This window comes from Puntigrus tetrazona, chromosome 10, assembly GCF_018831695.1.
Source record: "Puntigrus tetrazona isolate hp1 chromosome 10, ASM1883169v1, whole genome shotgun sequence".
Classification (NCBI taxonomy): domain Eukaryota; kingdom Metazoa; phylum Chordata; class Actinopteri; order Cypriniformes; family Cyprinidae; genus Puntigrus; species Puntigrus tetrazona.
The window spans coordinates 9,571,983-9,594,862 of record NC_056708.1 but is presented as its reverse complement, the minus strand read 5'-3'; the positions used below and the strand labels follow the sequence as shown (position 1 = coordinate 9,594,862).

At 36.0% G+C, this 22,880-nt stretch overlaps 1 protein-coding gene across 5 annotated transcripts in view; it reads left to right on the top strand.

The window, feature by feature from the left end:
* The window catches only part of LOC122353179 (protocadherin Fat 3), a 53,034-nt gene extending 30,543 nt beyond the window's left edge, over positions 1-22,491 (top strand). For 2 of the 5 annotated variants that reach the window (XM_043251126.1, XM_043251124.1), the window contains 16 exons: positions 355-569; positions 853-990; positions 1,292-1,435; positions 2,616-2,813; positions 3,544-3,821; positions 4,748-5,289; positions 6,177-6,308; positions 7,414-7,571; positions 8,467-8,941; positions 9,040-9,193; positions 13,780-14,582; positions 15,897-15,998; positions 17,825-17,884; positions 20,129-20,167; positions 20,409-20,474; positions 21,539-22,491. In XM_043251126.1, coding sequence (XP_043107061.1) covers positions 355-569; positions 853-990; positions 1,292-1,435; positions 2,616-2,813; positions 3,544-3,821; positions 4,748-5,289; positions 6,177-6,308; positions 7,414-7,571; positions 8,467-8,941; positions 9,040-9,193; positions 13,780-14,582; positions 15,897-15,998; positions 17,825-17,884; positions 20,129-20,167; positions 20,409-20,474; positions 21,539-22,101 — 4,067 coding nt within the window. In that variant the 3' untranslated portion in view covers positions 22,102-22,491. Of the gene's footprint in view, positions 1-354; positions 570-852; positions 991-1,291; positions 1,436-2,615; positions 2,814-3,543; positions 3,822-4,747; positions 5,290-6,176; positions 6,309-7,413; positions 7,572-8,466; positions 8,942-9,039; positions 9,194-13,779; positions 14,583-15,896; positions 15,999-17,824; positions 17,885-20,128; positions 20,168-20,408; positions 20,475-21,538 lie in introns of those variants that run through there. The other 3 variants (XM_043251125.1, XM_043251127.1, XR_006251964.1) reach the window with 3 other exon arrangements.
* Positions 22,492-22,880: the final 389 nt, after the last annotated feature.

Sequence of the window (22,880 nt, the reverse complement as noted above, 5' to 3'; positions counted from 1 at the left end):
GAAACTCTAATACCGGTGCTTAACATGCAGAAAACATGTGAACGGTTATTGAGAGCGCTCTTTGTCTCTTAGAAAGATGTGGGCAGTCAGTGGAAACCAGTTATATCACTTCTCATGCATTTATTTTTGACAAAAGCATAAAGTGCTTTAGCCTAAACCCATACTTTAAAAGAATTAAGCTCTTGAAGGCACAGCTGGGAAGGACTTTCTTTTGGCTATTGTGCGTGAACTAAATATTCAGGCTTTTAATGCGTCCCAAGGAGCCTTTGTATTGCGAGTTATGTAACTGTGTTGTCTGTCATATTCATATAAATTAATTGGCTTTACTCTGACTCATATCTTGCATGATTTCAGGCATAATTTCTGTGGCGGATGATCTTGACTATGAGCTCTGCAAGGATTTTTTCCTAAATGTGGAGGCCTTTGATGGTGGAACGCCTCCCTTGAGAGCCGCCACAATAGTGACCATAGAGCTTCTGGATGTCAATGACAACTCGCCTTCATTCAGTGAGGACATCTACAATGTTCTGATCAGCGAGGACGTAGCTATCGGGGAGACGGTCACGAGGGTAAAGTTCTCTCATTAGCCGAGCCACTTCATTGGCATTTAATTAGCCGCAGACATAATTTCAATTTCACAGCTAGCATATAATTAAGCTTATTGCTCGCATAAATCCCCTTAATGAACTTACATTAGTTATTCATTTGTACTGTGTACTTGAGCTGTAATATAATTTACCGTATGAGGGTGTAATTTGCTTCATGATCCGAATAAATTCAGGGAGTTTTGGCCTCTTTGCTCTCAAATGCGCTAGAATTTATAGGTTTGTTATCTGTGTTTGTTATGTGCAGCTGTTTGCAGAAGACCTGGACAGTCAAATCAATGGGCGAATCACTTATTCCATTCTGAAAGGGGACCGGGAAAATCAGTTTTGGATCGACCCTGTCACCGGGCTTCTGAAAGTTAACAAGGCACTGGACAGAGAGACGGTTAGTCCTTGGAATGAGCTCGGTTAGTTTGGCTAATGGATCTTGACAACCTTGCGCTGTGGCTCTTCTAGTCACTCTCTTGAGATATTGCATGATTTCGGCCAATTATCTTTAAATCAGCCATAAAGTTTTTTAATTAGGCAATGTAGGGCTGAAATTGAGGCTTTTGAGTGACTGTGGGTGAGCGAACGGTCCTGTTCTTTTTTTTGTTGTTGTTGTTGTTTTAAAGACATTTATCGAGAGTTGAGTCGTTTTGAACTGTTTTTGCCTGACATTTATCCTCCTGTCTCGGTTGCTTAAGGTCTCCAGCTACTCATTGTCTGTGCAAGCGTTTGACAGCGGGTCACCTGCCAAGTCAACCACTGTGAATGTCAATATCGAGATTGCCGATGTGAATGACAACCCGCCAATCTTCTCTCCTGCGAATGCTTCAGCTGTTATTCAGGTGTGAGGTTTAACTCTTTAGTTTGTCATCAGCAAGAATGTGTCATTAGATTATCTTTAATCTATGTAATTATTAGGATGGAGTTGTTTTAATTATTAACTTCTCTGACTGAAATGGTCAGGAGCAAAAATGGTTTCATAAATTTTTTTGTAATTCAGTTCAAACTGCATCGATTTAGAACTTGAGATGTTCCGGCCGTGACATTTTAAATGTGCTTTAGTAAAATATACATTGCCATATGGGGTTGGTAAAGTTTCTGAAAGAAAGCGTCATATGGCCAAAGAACCATTTATTGATCAATATTACAGTAAAACATTCAATAAAACTTTAATATTGTGAAATGTTACTCATTTAAAATAACTTTTATGTAATTTATTCCTGTGATTCCAAAGCTAAATTTTCAGTAGCATTACTGCAGTCCTGAGTGTCACATGATCCTTTAGAAATTATTCTAATATACGGATTCGATGCTTAAGATTTTTTGTAACTCTTTCATTTAACTCTTGTAACTTTTTAATTAAAAAAATAAATAAATTTTGCGCTCCCTAAGAATTTAAGTATTAAATTCTTAAAAAAGTTGCAGTTTATGACTATTATGTGATGTCCAATTATATTCTCTAATATTGGTACATATAAATGGAAACTTTTATAGTTTTTGTGTTGCTTTATTTAATGTATTGCTCTCATAATTTAGCACTTACTTGAATGAAAATACGAGTAAAACATTCGGTGCAAATACATAAATATTGAGATTTATTCTAAAAGGGCTGAAAAATATTGAAATACAGTTCCCCTACTTTTAAGCATTACATTTTGGCACGTAACTCATCTCCCTATGGAAATGAAATGTACTGCTTGTTGAGGAGAGGTATGCTGTGACTTATGATCCACCCCTGCCGGGTGATAAAGTGTCTAAGAAATCTCATAGACTTACTCGAAAGGTAGTACCTGAGCAATATATATGGACTGGAATGTCATATAAATTAGGGTGGGATATGATACAACCCCTTAACGATTACCCTAGTCACTCATAAAAAAAAACACCAGGCAAACATCCCACAGCACCGTAGCATTGTAGTATAGACACTCACTTTTCTATAAAATATAAAATCGTGACCTTTAGACCTTTTTTGAATTAAAAAAAAAAACTTAATTTAGTTTTTTTTTTTTTTCTCTCAAGCTGAACAAGCCTGCAGGAACTACCATCCTGTCACTATCAGTTTCTGATAAGGACTCCTCTAGAAATGGTGCACCTTTTGAGTTTCGCATTGTGTCTGGAAATGAGGGCAATGCTTTCAGTCTGGACCAGAATGGAGAATTACGAACGAGCCGAGTATTTGGTCCTGATGCAACACGAGAGTATATGCTTGAGATACAGGTTAGTGCAGCAGCTCAAAAAAAGAACCTGTCAGTTAAAAGTGAATTCAGAATTATAGAATTCTCATGCTGGTGTTTCTTCAACTACGAGCACTTTTGACCTCTGCAAACATTTTTCTAGAATGAAATGTCTGACGTTTTTGCATTTCTCAGAATAATTTCACAACTCATTTATATCAACTCATTTATACATCATTTATATTTATATAACAAAATATAGTAAAGCTCAGTATAGTAGTATAGAAAGTTTGAACAAATCGTATTTAAAAAAATAAATAACAATACAATGTTCTCAAGTTAAATTTACTTTAGATTTCTTATTTTGTCACGTCACAGGTCCCATATTTCATATCAATTATGCTCTTCACTGGTATTGTTAATAGTTAATAAAATACATTTATTTAACTCATTGTTTGATTATCATAGTTTTAAATATTTTTTTGATGTGTGTTTAGTACAAGGATAAAACAATAAAAGCTGTCTATAACAATAACTGGAAAATACAATATATCAGTTAATGAAATAATTAAATAGTTAACTATTCTTACACAACTTTAACCTTCATATAGCAGAAAATGAAATAAAAAATCAAGCTCTGAAATATAAAAGTGCCTGTAAATGAAGAAATGCCCACATAGCTGTTGTGACATTTCTATGGGATTAATTTCTTTAGTTTGATCAGGTTTTAAATTGTTAGAATTGTACAGTGTGATCTTGTTCTTGTCAACAAGGCGCGTGACTCAGGGAAGCCTCGTCTGTCCTCCACATCCTTTGTGTTTGTGCGTGTCATCGGAGACAGCCTCTTCAAACCTGTGGCCTTCCCACTGGAAATCAACATTGTCATGGCAGCAGATGTGTTTCCTGGCGGGATTATAGGCAAGATCTATGCCACAGACCGAGACGAGAATGATGTTCTGTCTTTCAGTCAGAAATCACAAACAAATAGTCTTTTCAAAATCAACAGACAGGACGGGAAGATTGTGGCACTAAACGGTCTGGAGCCTGGAAGGTAAAATAAATGCTCATATAATTTGAAATATGCATTTCCTCAAGTATGGGCTGTTTTGGCCAGTGGACCCCAATCTAAAAATGATTTCCCTAAAACACTCTTTCACACTCTCACTGTTATATTTAAATAGTTTAAACTAGTATATTTGTTTATTTTTCTGTAATAAAAACAACACAAATAATATTTTTTTCAGACATATTACATTTTACAATTAAGAAATAAAAACCATCCAGAGGAATAACCATTGCTGCAGTTGTGGTGGAGGAAATGAAAGCTTGAACATCATACAAGCATAGCGCAATAAAATCTAGATATAAAAATCATTTGAAAAATAACTATAGATGAAGGTTTGACTGAAGACATTGTTAAATGCTTCTCAGACAATTTGTTAGATATGAACTTATTTATAAAATTACGAAAGCTTATTTATACCTCAGAATATAAAATACATTTTTGCATCTTGAGTTTATATCTTATATCAATTTTAACTTACTTCATTGCACTTCTGAGAAAAAAGTCAGAATTGCAGAATTACCATCTAACAATTCTGATACTGAATTATAATGATACTCTACTGATATTGTATAATAAATTGTGATTTGTCTGATTAAAAAAAGTCACAATTACCTTAGTATACCTTTTTTGTCACAATGGCAACCTCTCAGAATTCAGATTTTATAGAATTGTAATGAAAAGGTTGCAAGTGCTATTTTTATTTCTTTAATTCCTTCACGGAAATAATCTTTCATCCATAACAAAAATAAATAACCAAATCCACATAAAAGTGCTTTAAAATGTACAAATGGCTAGCTTTCTCTCTTTTTTTCTTCACAATACGCTGCAGATATATAATAGTCTGCGATGTGCGATTATAGATGCGTATTTAGTTGCATAGCTGCTTAATGATCAGTAAAATCTTTTTACAGATACACCCTAAATGCCACGGTGAGTGACGGGCGGTTCTCTGTGACCGTGGGTGTTAGCGTCCAGGTGGAGCAAGCCACGGATGAGATGGTGCAGAATGCAGTGACTCTGCGTTTCCAAGACCTGTCTCCTGAGGATTTTGTGGGTGTGTACATGGAAGAGCTGAAGAAGGTGCTCCGTACCTCACTGGTTAGTGACGGGACGGGTGCCGTTGAGGGACCAGACCCTCTTCACATCCTGGGAGTGCAGCCACTGAGTCGCTCCAGTCAGCTGGAGGTGCTCCTTGCCGTGGAGACACCAGATGGGGGTTATACGGGTCCAGGAGAGCTGGCTCTCAAGCTGGAGGAGGTGAAGGGTTTTCTAAAGGGAGCGCTGAGGGTGGTCAGCGTCCTGGATCAGAGCTGCTCAGGAGAGCTCGAGTGCGGGGAGAGAGTCTGCGAGCTCACCCTCAGTCTCGACCCCATCGGTTTGGTCACCTACACCACCTCCAGAATGAGCTTTGTTTCTCCACGCTTCAGCAGGAAAGAGATGTGCACGTGTCCAGGTTAGTGATTTGATTTAGTCCAAATAATAAAACTGGCGAAAGCGTTTTAGAATTATTCCAGGGTTGCCAGATCAAACATTTGGCGCGAGACATACGCTTTCGGGTCCTCACGCTAACCTTAATAAAACTCACGGGAAATAAAAAGAAAATGCTAAACATACTTGGCTTACATCATATTTTTATGTTCTTAATTATGAAAAAGTTATGACTTCAAGGTCAGGCGCATATTTCCGTTTCACAAAATATAAGAGCAAGCGAATAGAATACCAACTCTAAACTTCAAAAGCAGAGAGCGTACAACAATAAAATGAGTTTAAAATGAGAAATTTAATCAAATATTGTTACTGAACACCATTCTTTTTCCCAAAAATGCTAGTTAATTTTATTTGTTAATTCAGTTAGTTTTTTTTATCAACTTTTCTTTCAATAATTTTTTTTTATTAAATATTGCCCGCATTTTTCACATAAAATCTGAGGTAAAAACTTAAGAAGTTATTTACTTAGAAGTTTAAAGATTAAAAAATTAAATTCGACAAAAAGAAAAATCTGATAGGATTTTTGTTGATGGCATAATGAGAGATTTACAAGCTGGTACCCTTCTAAAACAGCATGCACTATATGACAAAAACTGAATATTGTACTACAGTAGCCGAAAGTATTCGGATAAAATAAAAATGATTTGTTGCCACCTCAAAGAGGTGCCTGTAATTGATCTGCCCATTCCATCAAAATCTCACTCCACCCTGGTAACCAAAGTTGGCAACCTTGTTTATTATAGGATGCATTTCATAGTATGCATTATTTATCCTGTTTGATCAAATCCAAACAGTAGCTTGAGCGGCCGAATTTCCATTTGCCTGCTTTCTAACTTTTTGGACCCACTGCAGGAGGAATATGTCCATCTTCTCTGGAGCTCTGTGATGGCCAAACGTGTCCGTCTGACATGCAGTGTGTGCGCAGCGGCCCCGTAGCGCCATCTCTCTGCCAGTGTCTGCCTGATACACTGGACAAGTGCGCAGGTTAGATCAAATAGGCTTTTCACGCTGCTCCTTTTAAACCCTGGCTTAAGGCCATGTATAATGTTGGTTAAAGCAGCATTTTATATTTCAAAAAGAGGCTCTGCAACACTTTCAACACGTGTGAGCTGGTAAATATTCAAATGCTTGTCCACATTTGAATGCAGCATATTGATGAAAGTGTTACTTGTTAACATTAATGTATTAACTAACATGAAAAACAATACATGTATTTATTAATCTTTGTTAATGTTAGTTCATATAAATAAAATCATTCATTGTTCATGTTAGCTCACTGTGCATTTAACTATGTTAAACACAACTTGTGATTTTAATATTGCATTGATAAATGCTAAAATTAACATTAAGGTAATAATAAATGCTGCAAAAGTATTGTTCATGTTAATTAATGCGATCAGGTAATTTTAATTAATAAACCCTATTATCAAGTGTTACCATTTTTTTTAATTAATTTTTTTTTAAATGACAAATATTACATATATTATTTAATTGTAATAATTCAGGTTTGTAGTAATAATTATTTGATTTAATTCGATTGTAATAGTAGTTACAGTATAGAGAATAAAGCTTAACCTAATAAAATTAATTAAAATTCAAGTGCATTTATTTAAATATTATACTTTCTTATTGTAAAATTTCTAAACATATATAAAAAAAATTTACTAACTAATATTTTGAATCATTTTGAAGCTTATGAAAACATTCTGGGGGAAATATAATACAATAATATAAAACAAGTGATGCCTTATAGAAATGTTTTTTTTTACTTTTTTTTTTTTTTTGAGCCCCTCAGGCAGCTCCAAGTGTGTCACTACTAATACACAAGACAAAAATTCACAATGCATTTTCCTTTAACTTGATACGGTTGGCAAAAGTTACGTAAACATTCATTTCCCTTCAAAATAACAGTTCCTTCTTGTGGAATATCCTGAGGGTGCGTCAGACATATATATTTAAATTACGCTCCTTCGTACGTGATTGAGGCCAAAACTCTTCTGCGAATATTTTGTGAAAGTGTGTATGAGGAGCAGATTTTGAAATATGGAGTTAGCCCTTGACTGACTGATTTCTGTACCTGCGCTGGCAGGACAAACATCTCTGAGCTTTGCAGGGAACAGTTACATCAAATACAGAGTGACGGACGGTGATAGGAGCAGAGACATGAAGCTGGGCTTGAGAATCAGAACGCTCCACGGCCAAGGAGTCATCATGTATACACGCGCTGACCCCTGCACACTGCTCAAGGTCAGAAGGACACACATTATTGCATAGATTATGTGCACATTATTAAGCACGATTTTGTTACCTTTCAATTTTTTCATGTTTTTGAAAGACGTTTTTTATGTTAAGAGTTATTTATCGCAATTCAAAATAAGCCTATCCTATCATATTTTGTGCAATTTATTCAAGTGATGCAAAGCTGATTTTTCTGCATCATTACTCCAGTCTTCAGTGTCGCATGATCCTTCAGAAATCATTCAGTTATGCAGATTTTCTACTTGAGAAACATTTCTTTCTTATTATGTGCTCTATGTATATATAATGTATGTATACATGTATATATTGTTTTGCAAACACTTATGATTTTTCAACGGTGAGTCAAAAATAATTTTGAAAGCATTTATGCATTTTAATTATATAAATTATTTAAATAAAAAAGATTTTAAAAAAATTACCTTTTTTTTTTTTTTTTTTTTTTACTGATCTTTTAAATGGCTGTGTATCTGTAGTCACACATTTGCATTATTAAGCATACATAATTGTAGCTAATTAAAATTTATGTTAATTTCATCATCAAAAATGCAAATTTTTAATGGTTTTCTGTATAACATTATGCACTTAAGTAAATCAAATTCAATAATTACATTTGCATATACACAATGCACATATACACTATTAATAATACATACACTTATTTACTTAAAAAAAAAAAATAGTTAAATAGTATATATATATCTATATCTATATATATATATATATATATATATATATATATATATATATATATATATATATATATATATATATATATATATATATATATATATATATATATATATATATATATGCGCTATATATATATATGCATATAATATGTGTTAAAAAATAAAAAAGATTTTATGCTTGTTTTTTTTTTCAGATAGAGGAAGGGCGTCTGTGGTTCCAGATGGACTGTGACAACAGACTGGACATCCTGGGCATCTCTGGGCGTCCTATCAATGATGGGTCTTGGCATGCCGTGACCCTAGAGCTCACCAGCAACTACACTCTCCTTTCGCTGGATGACAGCTATGTAGAGCGCCGGCGTTCTGCGCGGGCCCCTGTCCGCATCTGGCCCCTGGCTGCAGATGGATCGCTGTTCTTCGGGGCTCAGGTGTTGCGCGGACCAGTGGGCAGAGGCGGCCAGAGGCCCCCGCGGGCACAAGAAGGCTTCCAGGGGTGCCTAGGGTCCATCATGCTGAACGGGAATGAGCTCCCTCTTCAGAATAAGAGGAGCCGGTATGCAGAGGTAGCTGGGCTGAGTGACGTGAAGCTAGGATGTGTTTTATACCCCGATCCCTGTCTCGGAGGACCGTGTCTGAATAGTGGTTCTTGTACAAAGCTACCCTCTGGTGGTGAGAAATAGAAAGCACATGCAACCATCAATGCGTCAGTTTTTCAGATTTTAGTGCTTAGCCTGAGAAGTCTTATTTCTCTTTGTATTTGTCCCAAGATTTTGCATGCAGCTGCCTGCCACAGTTCACAGGGTCCCGCTGTGAGATGGAGGTGACCTCCTGTGTGCCCTCACCTTGTCAGAACGGAGGTGATTGTAAGGCTGTGGGAAACACCTTCCTCTGCGGCTGCCTCAAAGGCTTCGCTGGACTCATGTGAGACATTTTATTTCATTATATACTCTTTGTAGGGTTTACCATAAATCTTGCATACATTTCAGACTTGAATAACTTTAGAGTGTCACACCACAGGCAGTTTGGTAGTAACTGAGAGAAATGATATCACATAAGATAAAATAAAAAAACAAAACAGTAGTGTTCAGTAGTATAATAATCTTAGTAATTTTCATAAATGTACATGCATACTACATAAATAAACATATGTAATATATTGCATGTAATATGGCAGCCAATTATTCTGAAAACAATGTCACAAAAATAATTAGTTCTCAGATATTTAGGTTTGCTAATTTATAAATATTTACATATGTATATCAATACATATACATTATTTTAGTGGTGTTACCCAATAGATTGACCCAATAGTCGTATTAAAAATATTGGCAATTCTAACAATTCTTAAGTACATTCTTAACTCAGAGAGAAAAAAAAAATATATATATATTCAGGGGTTGGACAATGAAACTGAAATGCCTGGTTTTAGACCACAATAATTTATTTGTATGGTATAGGGCCTCCTTTTACGACCAATACGGCACTGCCTTCAGGATACAATGTTTGAACCACTGGGTGCACATGGTCCTCCAGAATGGTTCGGTAGTCCTTCGCAGTGACATGCTCATCTAGCACAAGTAATATACCTAGAGAATGCCATGATATTGCAGCCCAAACCATCACTGATGCACCCAGTGAAGATGTGGGTGGAACAGTGAAGGTGGACTCATCAGAGAACAATACATGTTTCACATTGCCTACAGCCTAAGATTTTTGCTGCTGGCACCATTGAAACTGATGTTTGGCATTGGCATGAGTGACCAAAGGTTTGGCTATAGCTGCCCAGCCATGTAAATTGACCCTGTGGAGCTCCCGACGGACAGTTTTGGTAGAAACAGGAGAGTTGAGGTCTACACTGAATTCTGCAGTGAGCTGGGCAGCTGTGGTTTTATGTTTTCTGGACACAATCCAGGTTAGCACCCAGACATCCCTTTCAGACAGCTCCACAGTTACTCCTGTTGGATGTGGTTTGTCCTTCTTGGTGGTATGCTGACATTACCCTGGACACAGTGGCTCTCGATGCATCACAAAGACTTGCTGTCTGGGTCACAGATGCACAAGACTTGCACCAACTATTTGTTTTATTTTGAATTCCGATGTGTCACCCATAATGTTGTGCGCATTGCAATATTTTAAGCAAAACTGTGCTATTACTCTGCTAATGAAACCTTCACACTCTGCACACTCTCCAACAGGCTGCTCAAACACAGCCATGAAACCTCCAACACTAAATAGGCCAGTGTTTCAATTTTTTTATTGTTCAACCCCTGTGCATATATGTAAGAGTTCAGATGCAACAGTCTTTAAGTGCTGTTTGATTTTTTTCTAAAATTAGCATTTTTATCAGGCTCCTATGTTTTTGTTCAGTTATTTCACATAAATGGCAATGAAAAGAACCTAATCATTGCCATTAAAGTGAAATTATTGAACCTACACACAGGAGCCTGATAAAAATGCTCATTATAGAAAGACATTTTAAACGGCACTTAGAGGCTTCTCACACACACACACACACACACGTTTCCATGTTTTATGGGGACTCTCCATAGGCGTAATGGTTTTTATACTGTACAGAGTATATGTGTTATTGCTCTACACCTAAACCTACCCCTTACAGGAAACTACTGCCATTTTTAGATTTTCAAAAAATTAAATCCTGTATTTTTTATAAGCTTGTTTCCTCATGGGGACCTAAAAGAAAATATCCCCAAAAGGTTCAAAATTGACCGGTGTTCCTATCCTTGTGGGGACATTTGGTCCCCATAACGTGACAAATACCAGGTGCACTCTCACACACAACCACACACGCACCGAATATGGTAATTGATCAAAAAACTGTAATTCATATCAATAATAATTTTTTAAAAGTAAAGTTTTGTATTATATTTGACAGTTAATGTGGTTTCTGATCACCAAAACGTCCATTATTGTTTAGCTTTAAAAGGTGTTTTTTTCATTTTAAATAATATATATGAAAAAGAACATTTTTCCTCTGACAATCAAAAACAATCACAACTGTGCTAATGATTTTTATATATTCGTTATTTAAAATTGTTTTGAGATTTAATTGCTCATAGATGGATTTTATGCTTATTTTCTCCCAAAACATAATCATGGGGCATAATCACATGCTTAACAAAAGCAAAACATTTAAAGGACCTTTTTTTTTTTTTTTTTTTTTTTTACAATCAAACAGTTTAACGGTCAATGTCATTTCTGAGGAAAAATAGTTTGTCTTCTGGAGCAGAATTGGTAACCAGCAGCTTACTTTAATCACGCTCTCTTCTGAATGTCATTACACTTAGCGTTCACCTGCTGTTTTCCATCTCAGACCTTGATTGTACACTGTAAAATAGGTATGATGTTTGCTTGCGTTAATTAGACCTTTCTCACTAATTACTAAAGTCGTTTAATAAATAAACAACATGTCTTTAGAGCAATCCATCAAAAATCCCATTAAGACTTCTCTAATCTTTCTTTTTTTTTAATGCAGGGTTAGTTTTTTTCTCCACTAGAGGGTGCTGTTGTTTCTTTTTCAAGGCAAACCTGAACCTACACTGAACAACCCGATCGCCAAACGTGGGATACTTGGGACCTGTGCCCTTTTCCTCTCTGTCCTTTTATAAAGTGGGGAGAAAGTAATGAAAATCTAATTGCTTTATATAACTACTATATATCTACTTTCTCTGCTTTACCAGCTGTGTCATTACATTACACAATACAAACAACCCTCTCATTATGCTCTCTTATGCTCGCTTGAGAGGTTCGTTGAACTTTCTCGTACTCGAGAGTACGTATAAAGAGTTCTCTGAGCAACCGATCGTCACGTATTCGCAGTTTGCAGCACAGAGGGGAATTCAGCTAAATGTGAAAATTTATGAATCTTAAAAGGCAACAAGAAGCCCCATTCTCTCAGCTTCTGAGAACTAATTAGATAATGAGAGAAACGCTAAGGCTGTTTTCACTTCAGAATAGCAATATTCTTCTACTTCATGCGGTTTATAGTTTAGAGTGTTTAGTGTGTTCGCAAAGATGCATTAAATTGATTATTAGCGCTAGTAAAGACCTTTTCAAAATATTTTTATTTCTGATAAGTGCTGTTCTTTTGAGTCATAAAAAAACCCCCTGAAAAAAAAGCATCACAAATGAAACAAAATAAAGCAGCACAATGTTTTCAACGTTGGAAATTATTACTAATATGCATATTAGAATAATTTCTAAAGGTTTATGTGGCGCTAGAGACTAAAGTAATCACTGCTGAAAATTCAGCTTCGCAGGAATAAATTACAAAATAAAAAAGGTTTATTTAAATGCTAATAAAATTTCATAGTAATTTTAATACTAATAATATTTAATATGGAGAATTTTACGTCTAAAAAATACACTAAAAGGTGTGTGTGTGTGTGTGAATGCAATATGATTTCTGTCATACTGCATCTGGCGGGTTGGCATTGTCATGTGATCTGCATAATCACAATTTTACAGTTCTGCACCATTTATGAACATAACAAAGGCTCTCCCGTGACTTCCTCTGATAGCAAGAATTTCTTTGGATGCACATTTGTTCAGAAGTAATAGGTCATTTATCATCAGCTTTTCTAGAAACGCAAACGTAATTATGCGAGGTACTGCTTTCCACTTCATATTTAGGACTGTATGCCGGTATAGTCTCCCACAATGCATTTGACTTGCCCCTTCACTTACAGAGAGATGAATGAATGTAATATTTAATAATCCCATTAAATCCCATCAATCAGAAGATGTAATTAAGATTAGATTAAACCGAAGAAGGAAAGATAACAATTTTCCCCTACAATGTAGCATGCAGTTGTTTAAAATACATAATCACAAATAATCATTTTTAAAAGGATACTAGAATGAGTCAATATTAATATATATATATATATATATATATATATATATATATATATATATATATATATATATATATATATATATATATATATATATATATATACGCCATTGTCTTATGGTTTTATTCGAATATTGTCTTATTGATTTATTCAGCTTTTACATTACACTTTTTTTTTCAGTTGACCATTAGGACTGGTTTTATTTTACTTACTAAAATAAACCCCCCGACCATTTGAGCACTTTTTAGAAGTTTTTGAAGCGTCAGATTTTGGGTTACTTCCACGAATCATATAAACTCCCAGAAAAAGTTTACTCTTCTAAAAATCTTAATTTGTGTTTGTCTAAAAAAAAAAAAAAAAAAAAAAAATCAAAAACATCTGGAATAGTTGAATAAATGTTATTTTTTGCCTAGAGTATAGCTTCAACCAAGTCGAACTCGCACCTTCTTGGAAGTCTCTAGTAATCCTGAAGAGCTTGATTACCTGCATCAGGTGTGTTTGATTAAGCTTGGAGCTAAACTCAGGCCCTCCAGGGATTGAGTTGAGACCACCGCTTTAAAGAACAGTTTGCTATGTATACAGTAATAACCTAGTATTTCCTTCCCAGCAGTCTGACTATCCTTCTGTCCACAGATGCGACGAGGATGTGAACGAGTGTGAGAGGGAGGAGTGTGAGAACGGAGGGGCGTGTGTGAACACGTTCGGAGCCTTCTACTGTAACTGCACCACGGGCTTCGAGGGTCAGTTCTGCGGCCAGCCGTCTCAGGATGTCCCGGACACTCAGGCCGAGGCCCTGTCGTACGTCGGACCGGGGGAGATCATCGGCATCGGCGTATTGCTCTTTGTGGTGTTGGTTCTTCTGACCCTGCTGGCCGCGTTCCGCAAGAAAGTCCTCCGGAAGGACTGGAGCCGCGGGGAGGCGGTGGGCATCTCCACGGAGAGCAACTACATGCTGCAGAAGACGGGTGTGGGAGCGGAGGGCATCGAGTTCAAAGCCGTACGGGTCAGCGGCGAGTGTCGCGCCAGCCTCTACAGGAACGACAGCGCAGGAGGGCCGCCGCAGGTCATGGTGCGGCCCACAGCCTACACGCTTCCCCACTGCCAGGGAATCCCTCGAGGGGACACGGAAAAGACGGATGGAGGGCTGGCCACCCTCTCCTGCCCTCCGCAGATGAGCACCTTCCAGATGGATCCGCCACACATCCTCGGGATGCCGCGGAGAGGCGTGGCCGTCTGCAGCGTGGCGCCCAATCTCCCCCCGTCTATCTCACCAAACCTTTCTGAACGCAGCCCGATCCGCAAGCCTCCGTGGGAAGAGGAAGACGAGGAAGAGGACGATGACGATGAGGACAGCGCCACGGAGCATCAAGTCCAAGCTCTGGAGTGGGAAGACAGGGGTTATCACGCGGACCGAGAGGAAGCGTACAGAGCCGAGGGTAATGAATTGGCGCACACACTTTCCGCTCAAGCCAGATCAAACGGAGGATAACAAAACTGCAGCGACTCCGTAACTCCACGTGGACAATTAAATGTGTGGATGAGATTATACATATGCACCACAGGCTCCATTCAGTAATGTGTGATGGAGTGTAATTACCTTCCAGATAACACACAAAAGGAGAAAGCAAAACATTTAGAGTGTATCTTCAAACGGTAACATCCATCTGGATTGTGATAAATGCTATGCATAATGCGTTAATATATATTAAAAAATAGCTGGGTTTGAATCGAATCTCCTTTCCCAATGAGTTTCTTTTTTATTATTTTTTCGTATTGAGCCTTCTTGCTGTTTTTTTTTCCGCTTTTTTATATTGGCTCCATCATGAAAATTGACCAGGGATTCATAAATTGTTTCACAACAGACCAGATTATAGTAATCAGAACCATCTGCTGTGCTGTATTGTAGCACGAAATAGGCCAACAGGAGCCTTTCTCCTCATAAAATATTTAACAGTCTGGCCGTGTAGGTTGGCAGCTAGTACATATGTGAGGGTGATTATTTCAGTTACGCGTTATCTAGGTGTTATCTAATGTAAGTTTTTGTGTTCTTAAGTGGATAACCTTGGTCTTGTTAGTGTTTTCTTCAAGCAGAAAGCATTTGTCATGGGCTGGTTGCTTGCTTTTGCAATCTGGGATAAATATAGGACGGATATTATTGCTCTTTCACTTTAGCAGATTTGAAAGATTTTTATGCCGTAGAGAGTATTAAGCTGTAAATGCGGGTTTGTTTGTGCGTGTCTGGGTTTTGGATATTAGATGTCTGTTTGGTAATGAAAATGGGCCAGTAGTTCAGACTCGACATGGCTATGTTTTCACTGGCTTAAAAAAAAAAAGATATATGTGTTTCTTGAGCACCATTGCAAAAATGAATTGCATGATAAAATATATCAAAATAGAAAATAGTTTTTTATAATATTTTTTGCAATAATATTTCACACCATTATTTAGATTTTGTTGTGTTTTTCCTTCAAATTTATGTACCCTTAGTAGCGTGTGTGTGTGTGTGTGTACATGCATGCAACCACACACACACACACACACACACACACATATATATATATATATATATATATATATATATATATATATATATATATATATATATATATATATCTCTATATATATATAATTTTTTTAGTTTTAACATAGTTTTTATCATGGGGTGAGAATTCTACAGCACAGCTTTATGTATTTGCATGTGTGTGTGTGTGTGGGAGTGTATAAGAATGCACTATTGTATTCTTCTGCAGAAGCTGGAAATGCACCAGAAGAGGTCACCTGCTTCTCCGACAGCAGCACGAGCGAGGCACACTCCCTCAGGTCCTTCCAGTCCGATTCCTGCGACGACAACGGTGAGATGCATGCATTACAAGCCCCAAAGTCCTTAACGCACCCTCCAAACAACCTCCAAAAACTTTCTCGGCTCAAAGGATGTTCAAAAAGTTTAACTGTGGAAAAGTTCAGCTAATCGAATTTAAGGTGGACTTTTTGGAGCATCTTATCCTGTCATGTTTTAACCATTCCTGTGAGCATACATAAACATTTCCCAAATCTCAAAGGTCCCACAAAAATCAATTGGCCAACACTGCAATTTTTAAATCTTTTTGAATAAACCACAGAGCAATTACATAAAATATTGAATAAACCCTATGCGTTGATTTATCTTGTTGTATAAGCCTGGTCTCTTTGCGCTTATTAGCTCTTTGTATTAGTCAGCCTTGATACGCTAAATAGTGCTGTCGGTTGATTAAGAAAAACTCTTTACATACAGAAAATGATATGTAATGGTGGAATTTTGTGATAAGAGATGGTATTCAGTGACTAACAGGAGCAGTTTCAGATTTATGTTTCTCGAGGTTAGTTTATATTATTTAGGAAGGTGTTTTGCTCCAAAAACAGCAGTATCTTTCTTGTGATTGATGGACAGAAATGAGTTGTTCATCAATTATTTCATGACACTGACACGTTAAGGGGTGAGTCGAGGGGAAATTGTAATCGCAACTGATTTCAAAATTTTGGAAGAATATAAAAGGAAAAAAAATATATAATATTTTAAACTGGGGAGTTTTTGAACTGTAGAGTAATCTTTCATGTGTTGTTATTAAGACCATTTTGCTTCTCCATTTAATGGCCCCTTTAACTGCATATTGAATGAAGGTCAGCTTCACTGATACTATTAATACTTTTTTTATTCAATTTCTGGGGATAAAATTAGCAGTTATAGCAATTCAACATTACATTATAATTAGCAAGAAGTATAAAAAGCCATCATTTTTAACATTTTACTATGATTTACTGCAAGTTATTAGATTTGTAATTATTAACAATTACAGAACATTATTTTAAAAACTTTTAATTTAGGAGAACTTAATAAACAGTATCCATTAACTCGTTATAATAAACACATTTAGTCTTTTTTTTATAGTGTATTTTGTACTTTGTCAGCTCTCTGAGATTTATTTTATTTTCATGATAGAGTTAATTTGCAAAAAAACGATTTCATTGCGCATTTGAATTAGACTTCAGTTGGGTTATTGGACCAGGCTCAAAATAAATAAAAAAAATAGCTAACTAACACAGTTATCTGTTTTTTCACATAGTGTTCTGAAGCCCTATGATAGCTTTTGAGCGATGAACTCCAATTTGAGTCACTTCCTGCATTTATATACTAAAGAGACCACAAACACATGCATCATTATCACATTGACCTATACACGTACTCTCACGCACACACCTGTATTATAATGACCTAATCTCAGGCAGTGCTAACTGATTATTCCATTCACCTAATTAAGATGACTTGCGTTGTCTGATCTTTCCAAAAGGAAATCATGAGGATTAGTAATAACCCTACCCTGCTTTAACAAAGTGAAAGCCTGAATAGGTCAGAGCAGTAATTACAATCCATCTGCCTTTGATATGCTTTCCAAACCTCATTGCTATCGTGACTCAGTAATGTAGTATCACTTCGGCTGTACAAAATAAATGGCAGGCTGACACATCAGAGTTCCTCTTGCTTCTGTTTAGCAGATTTGATGATGCTGGAGGATTACAACCGGGTCATAGTGTTTTATATAAATGCTTATGTAAGGTTTTCAATGAGTGTTTGATGTTTGTTTGAAGTGTTTGATCATCGATTCAATTGTTTCCTGACATTTTACACTTGGTTGTGCCCTAGCTTCCATAGTGACGGTGATACGACTGGTGAACAATGCAGTGGACAGCATAGAAAATGAAGGTATGACTCAATTTCTGTTACATGACTGAGCGCCTCGTGACAGTGTACTGAGAAATGTTGGCAAAATGGACTATTGATCTTTCTCTTCATAATTTTGTCCAGTCCTCTTTCTTTCATTCTTTATTTATTTCATTTTATTCATCTATCTGTCCATCATCCATCCATCCATTCTTATTATGATCTATCTATCTATCTATCTATCTATCCTTTATTTTTATTTATTCATTCATTCTTAAATATTATTTTTGCATTATCTATCTATCTATCTATCTATCTATCTATCTATCTATATATATATATATATATATATATATTTATTCATTCAGTCAGTCTGAATGAATAATTTTTCATTCAAAATCATTTACACATTATTGCTGAAATGATACGTTTTAAATAATTTGTATAATATTACATATAAAAATATTTTTTTGGACTGTTTCTATACACATGCAACCCTTGATTTTAATAATGTATTCAATTTTTAAATGACATCAATCAATTTTAATGTGATTTTCTACTTAAAATATATACAAATATTTCAGAATTAAAAAAAAAAAATATTACCATGTTATGGCATATTATTTAGAAATGTTGTAGTCACCATTGCAAAATAAACCCAAGTCATCGAGGCGAAGCAGAACTTACTGCTTATTAGATGGCTTCTAGGCAAATAAATAAATAAATGGATGTGAAATATTGATTTGTGGTGAAAGTATTTTATTGTGTGAGAAGAAAGAAATGTATAGAGTGATACTAGAGACATCCAGCACTACAAGGAAATCGGTTGCCTGGATACAACCGTTTAGCATCATTATAGAAGAAAAACTGACCATGCAACTGACAGAATGAAATATAGAGCTGTAGAGTCAAGTAGAGTGCCACGTAGTAATATTTTATAGTATTATTCAGTTTAAATGCTAGAGGGATAAACCGCGCTGCATGAAAAGCTAAAGGTGAAGTCCCAGAGCACAGGAACTGAAGTGTCCATTCACGCAGGAGTTCAGGTCACGCTGGACAAAGCAGGATTAGAGCCGTTAATTAAACCCCACATCTCTGGACTCGAATAAAACCGAGGTTTAGATTCGCATTTTAGTCACTCACATAATCCAGTTGCATTGAAAAGCTGAACTATTTAGTTAGTGAAGAACAGCATCCCCGCACTCCGTGGCTCAGCTGCAGTGACCTGTTTTTTGAGGCTCACCAGAACCAGTCTCTAATTAAACCTGCCCTAGACCAAAGCTGTTTCCAATCAGTGCGAAAACAAGCTGTTTGCTTAAGAGTCTCACACTCTATGGTAATTTCTGCTGTCTGTGGAGTTCTCAGCTCCACCTTCTTTCTCAGAGGTCTGGATGAAAGTGGACTGTTTTTGTTGGTTATGCTAAACAGCACAATGTGATTTATCCAAGTAGGACATGTTCCTGGATCAACAACTTTTTTGGGTCTTGGACCAGCATTCTTAAACTTTTAAAATGGGTAAACTTTTAGTTGTTGCTTATTCATTTCTATTTGTTATTCCGTTTATTACTATTACTGTATTAATTGCTAATTCTAAATACCTTAATTAATATTTATATTTAAATTTTATATATTATAAATATAACAGAAATATAATGATTTTATATATAGTTTTATATTAATTAAAAATTAGCAATTTTTAAAATCAGATTAATTTAATGTTAGAACTGCCTTAATAACTTTTACTATTTATTGTTATTGCTATTATATTCATTACATTTTATAAATAACTGGTGTAACCTAATCTAGTCTAAGTTATCTTAAATAATTGAATCTGCATGTGCATTTAAAATGGAAAATGTACACATATTTTACAAATATAATATTTTAATCTAATTTTGATATTTTTTATCAAATATCAATTATTTAGTTTTAGTTGAATTAAACAATAATTAAAAAAATTTCAGCAGTTTTTTCATATATTTCAGTTATTATATAAATATTTCCATTATTACTATTTAATTAAAATAATATATAAACAAACATATGTATTTTAAATGTATACACTTAAGTCAATTTATATCTCTTACACACACTTTATTATTAATTGTAAATATTTTAAAAATAATTTTATTTTTAATCAAATATGAATTTGTTTAATTCAAATTTAAACCCTTGAATAATCATAATTTTCAGTAGTTATATACTGCTCATTTATACAAGGATGTTGAGTAAGTCTGGCTAAACATAAGTAGTGATACATGGTGTGTTTTCCTCTTCTCCTAACAGTTGCAGGTCTGGGCGACGTGCAGCCTCACAGTACCACCTGTGAGTCCCCTTTGTTTGGTTTATTGTTCCATTTTACTTATATAACTCTTCCTCCCTATCACCTGGTCAGACATATTTCTAAACCTTTACATGCAACCCATAAAAACATTCCATCTTGAATATTTCATCAACCATGAACAGGTTGATTGTTCTAACTGTTTTGTTTTGGCTCTTGTTTATTTGTTTCCATCTCATTAAAACTCTCCCCCTGAAACATTTTTCATTTTATGTCTCTACACAGCAAGCCCACACCTCCACTGTGAGGATGAGATATGCGTGGAATTCGTCAAAGAGTATTTTATGAATAGTAAGAGCTCATATCTTGATTAACTGTACTAAACCACAGATCTTTTGTATTCAGACATCAAGGTCCCATGACAGTTTGCATTTTCTTCTCACTTGAAGTAAACTGTTTTCCAAAACAAATTTGAGAAAAAAGAACAAAACAAAACAAATTATCTATCTATCTATCTATCTATCTATCTATCTATCTATCTATCTATCTATCTATCTATCTATCTATCTATCTATCTATCTATCTATCTATCTCTCTCTCTCTCTCTCTCTTTCTTATTGTTCTTGTATTTTGTGGATAATAGGAGACATTTTTTAATCAGTTTAATGTGTATTTTCTGAATAAATAATAATTATGTGTTAACATAATTCAAATAAAATAAATAAATGTGACCCTGGACCACAAAACCAGTCATAAGTTGTTGTTTTTTTTTATACACCATCTGAAATCTAAACAAATAAGCTTTACGTTGATATATGAAATTTAATGTTGTCCAAATGAAGTCCTTAGCAACGAATATAATATAATAATCATAACTTTTGATATATTTATAATAGGGAATTTCAAAATATTTTCATGGAACATGATCCTCACATCTCTGGACTCTGTGTATCCTAATGATGTTTGGCATAACAGAAAAATGATTAATTTTGACATAATAACACCCTTATATTGTTGGCTACAAATATATTTGTGCTACTTGTGACTTTACGGTTTTGTGGTCCAGGGTCACTAATAATAATATTAATAATAATAAAAATAAATTAATAAAAAAATAGCTTATAATAATAATATAGTACATTTAAAGTATATATAGTATATAGTAGTATATATATAAAAACAAAAAACACAAGTACAAGTTAAGCTGAAAAAACGGTTTTCAATATTGCTTGAGCACAAAATCTTCATATTAGAATAACTTCTGAAGGGTCATGTGAGGCTGAAGTGTAATGTCTGCTGAAATAGTGTGAAAACTGGATAAAGATATATTTTGAATACAATAAAGTCTTTTACTTTTTTTAGCTGCTTATACTTGGGCACTTTGTGATACTCATATCCTGGCATTTATTTTCCAGCCTACCAATGGCAAACCTCGGAGTGGCTTGACACATGTCTCCCAGGACTGGAATCATCGCCTCGAGACCGGACCCCTACACCACCACCTCCACCCCTCCCTGCTCCTCCACCTCCCCTGACCCCTACGCGGCTGGGCGGCACCCCTCTCCGTCTGGGCGGCAGTGTGCGGTTGGATGGCAGCACCCTATCACTGCAGACTGGCTACCCGTTACGACGATACCAGGGCCAGAGGGATTTCCACACATCTCTAACCCTGGACGACAACAACTCGCCTGTGTATGAAGAATACCGTCACCCGGATCACTACGACAACGGCTCTACTGTTCACCCGCTGGGTTTTAGTGAGGGCCGATCCAGACCCGACTATCATCACTCCAGCCAGTACCTGCTCTCTCACCCTCCCCTGCTGGCCTGGGAGGAGCGTCCCCGTGTCTGGGAGGACACGCACCCTTTCGGCAGCCAGCAGGAGATCGACAGACTGGGCAGGATTTCGCTTCGGGCTCAACGCTTGCGCAGTCAGAGCCCAAAGACTTCTTTCTCAGGCATGAGAGAGTATTACTGACTGTTAACAAACACTCCTTGATTATACTGGACGTGTGTAACGCAGCTCTAAGTGAACGGAAACATCCTGGTAAGTTTTAAATCTGAAAGTGCACAGTGGATAAAGTTATCGTCTCGCAAAAGAAAAAGTTGACTATGAATCATCGAAATAAGTCATATTTAAAATGAATCCGAAGCTGTTTTAATGTCGACATCAACATGAAACGATAGCATTTTGCCCGCCCACTTGTTTCCCTTTTCACGTTGGTCTGAAGAAAAATGCTAATTCGTTGTTTGCCACTAGGTGCCGCTTTTGGAGCATTAAAAGTAGCGGTTTCCCTGGCAACGCTTTATCAGGCAATACGGCTGTGATTAATTAAAAATAAGACCAATTGGACTAATTGCTGCAGATAAGCTTTCGTTGTTTGCCACGCATGCATTAAAAGTAGCGGTTTCTGGCAACGCTTTATCAGGAACTTGGAAAAATGAATCATTAAACAAATCATTAAACAAATCATTCGGGGGTCGAAGAAGGTAAAACTAAATGCATATTGTAAGATAATGAAAGTGTTTTTTGACCTTGCATGCATGTCAACCTGTTGTTGGGGACCATAATAGGGGCACTTTAAAAGAATATTTCACCTGGAAACGAGGACTCTGTCATCACTTACTCAACCTCATGTCGTTTCAACTTATACAGCTTTCTGGTGTAGAGCACAAAAGATATTTTTAGTGAAGTCCAAAACAGTTGGATTGGAGATCCAAAATGCAATGGACTTTATTTTGAAGAATGAATAACTA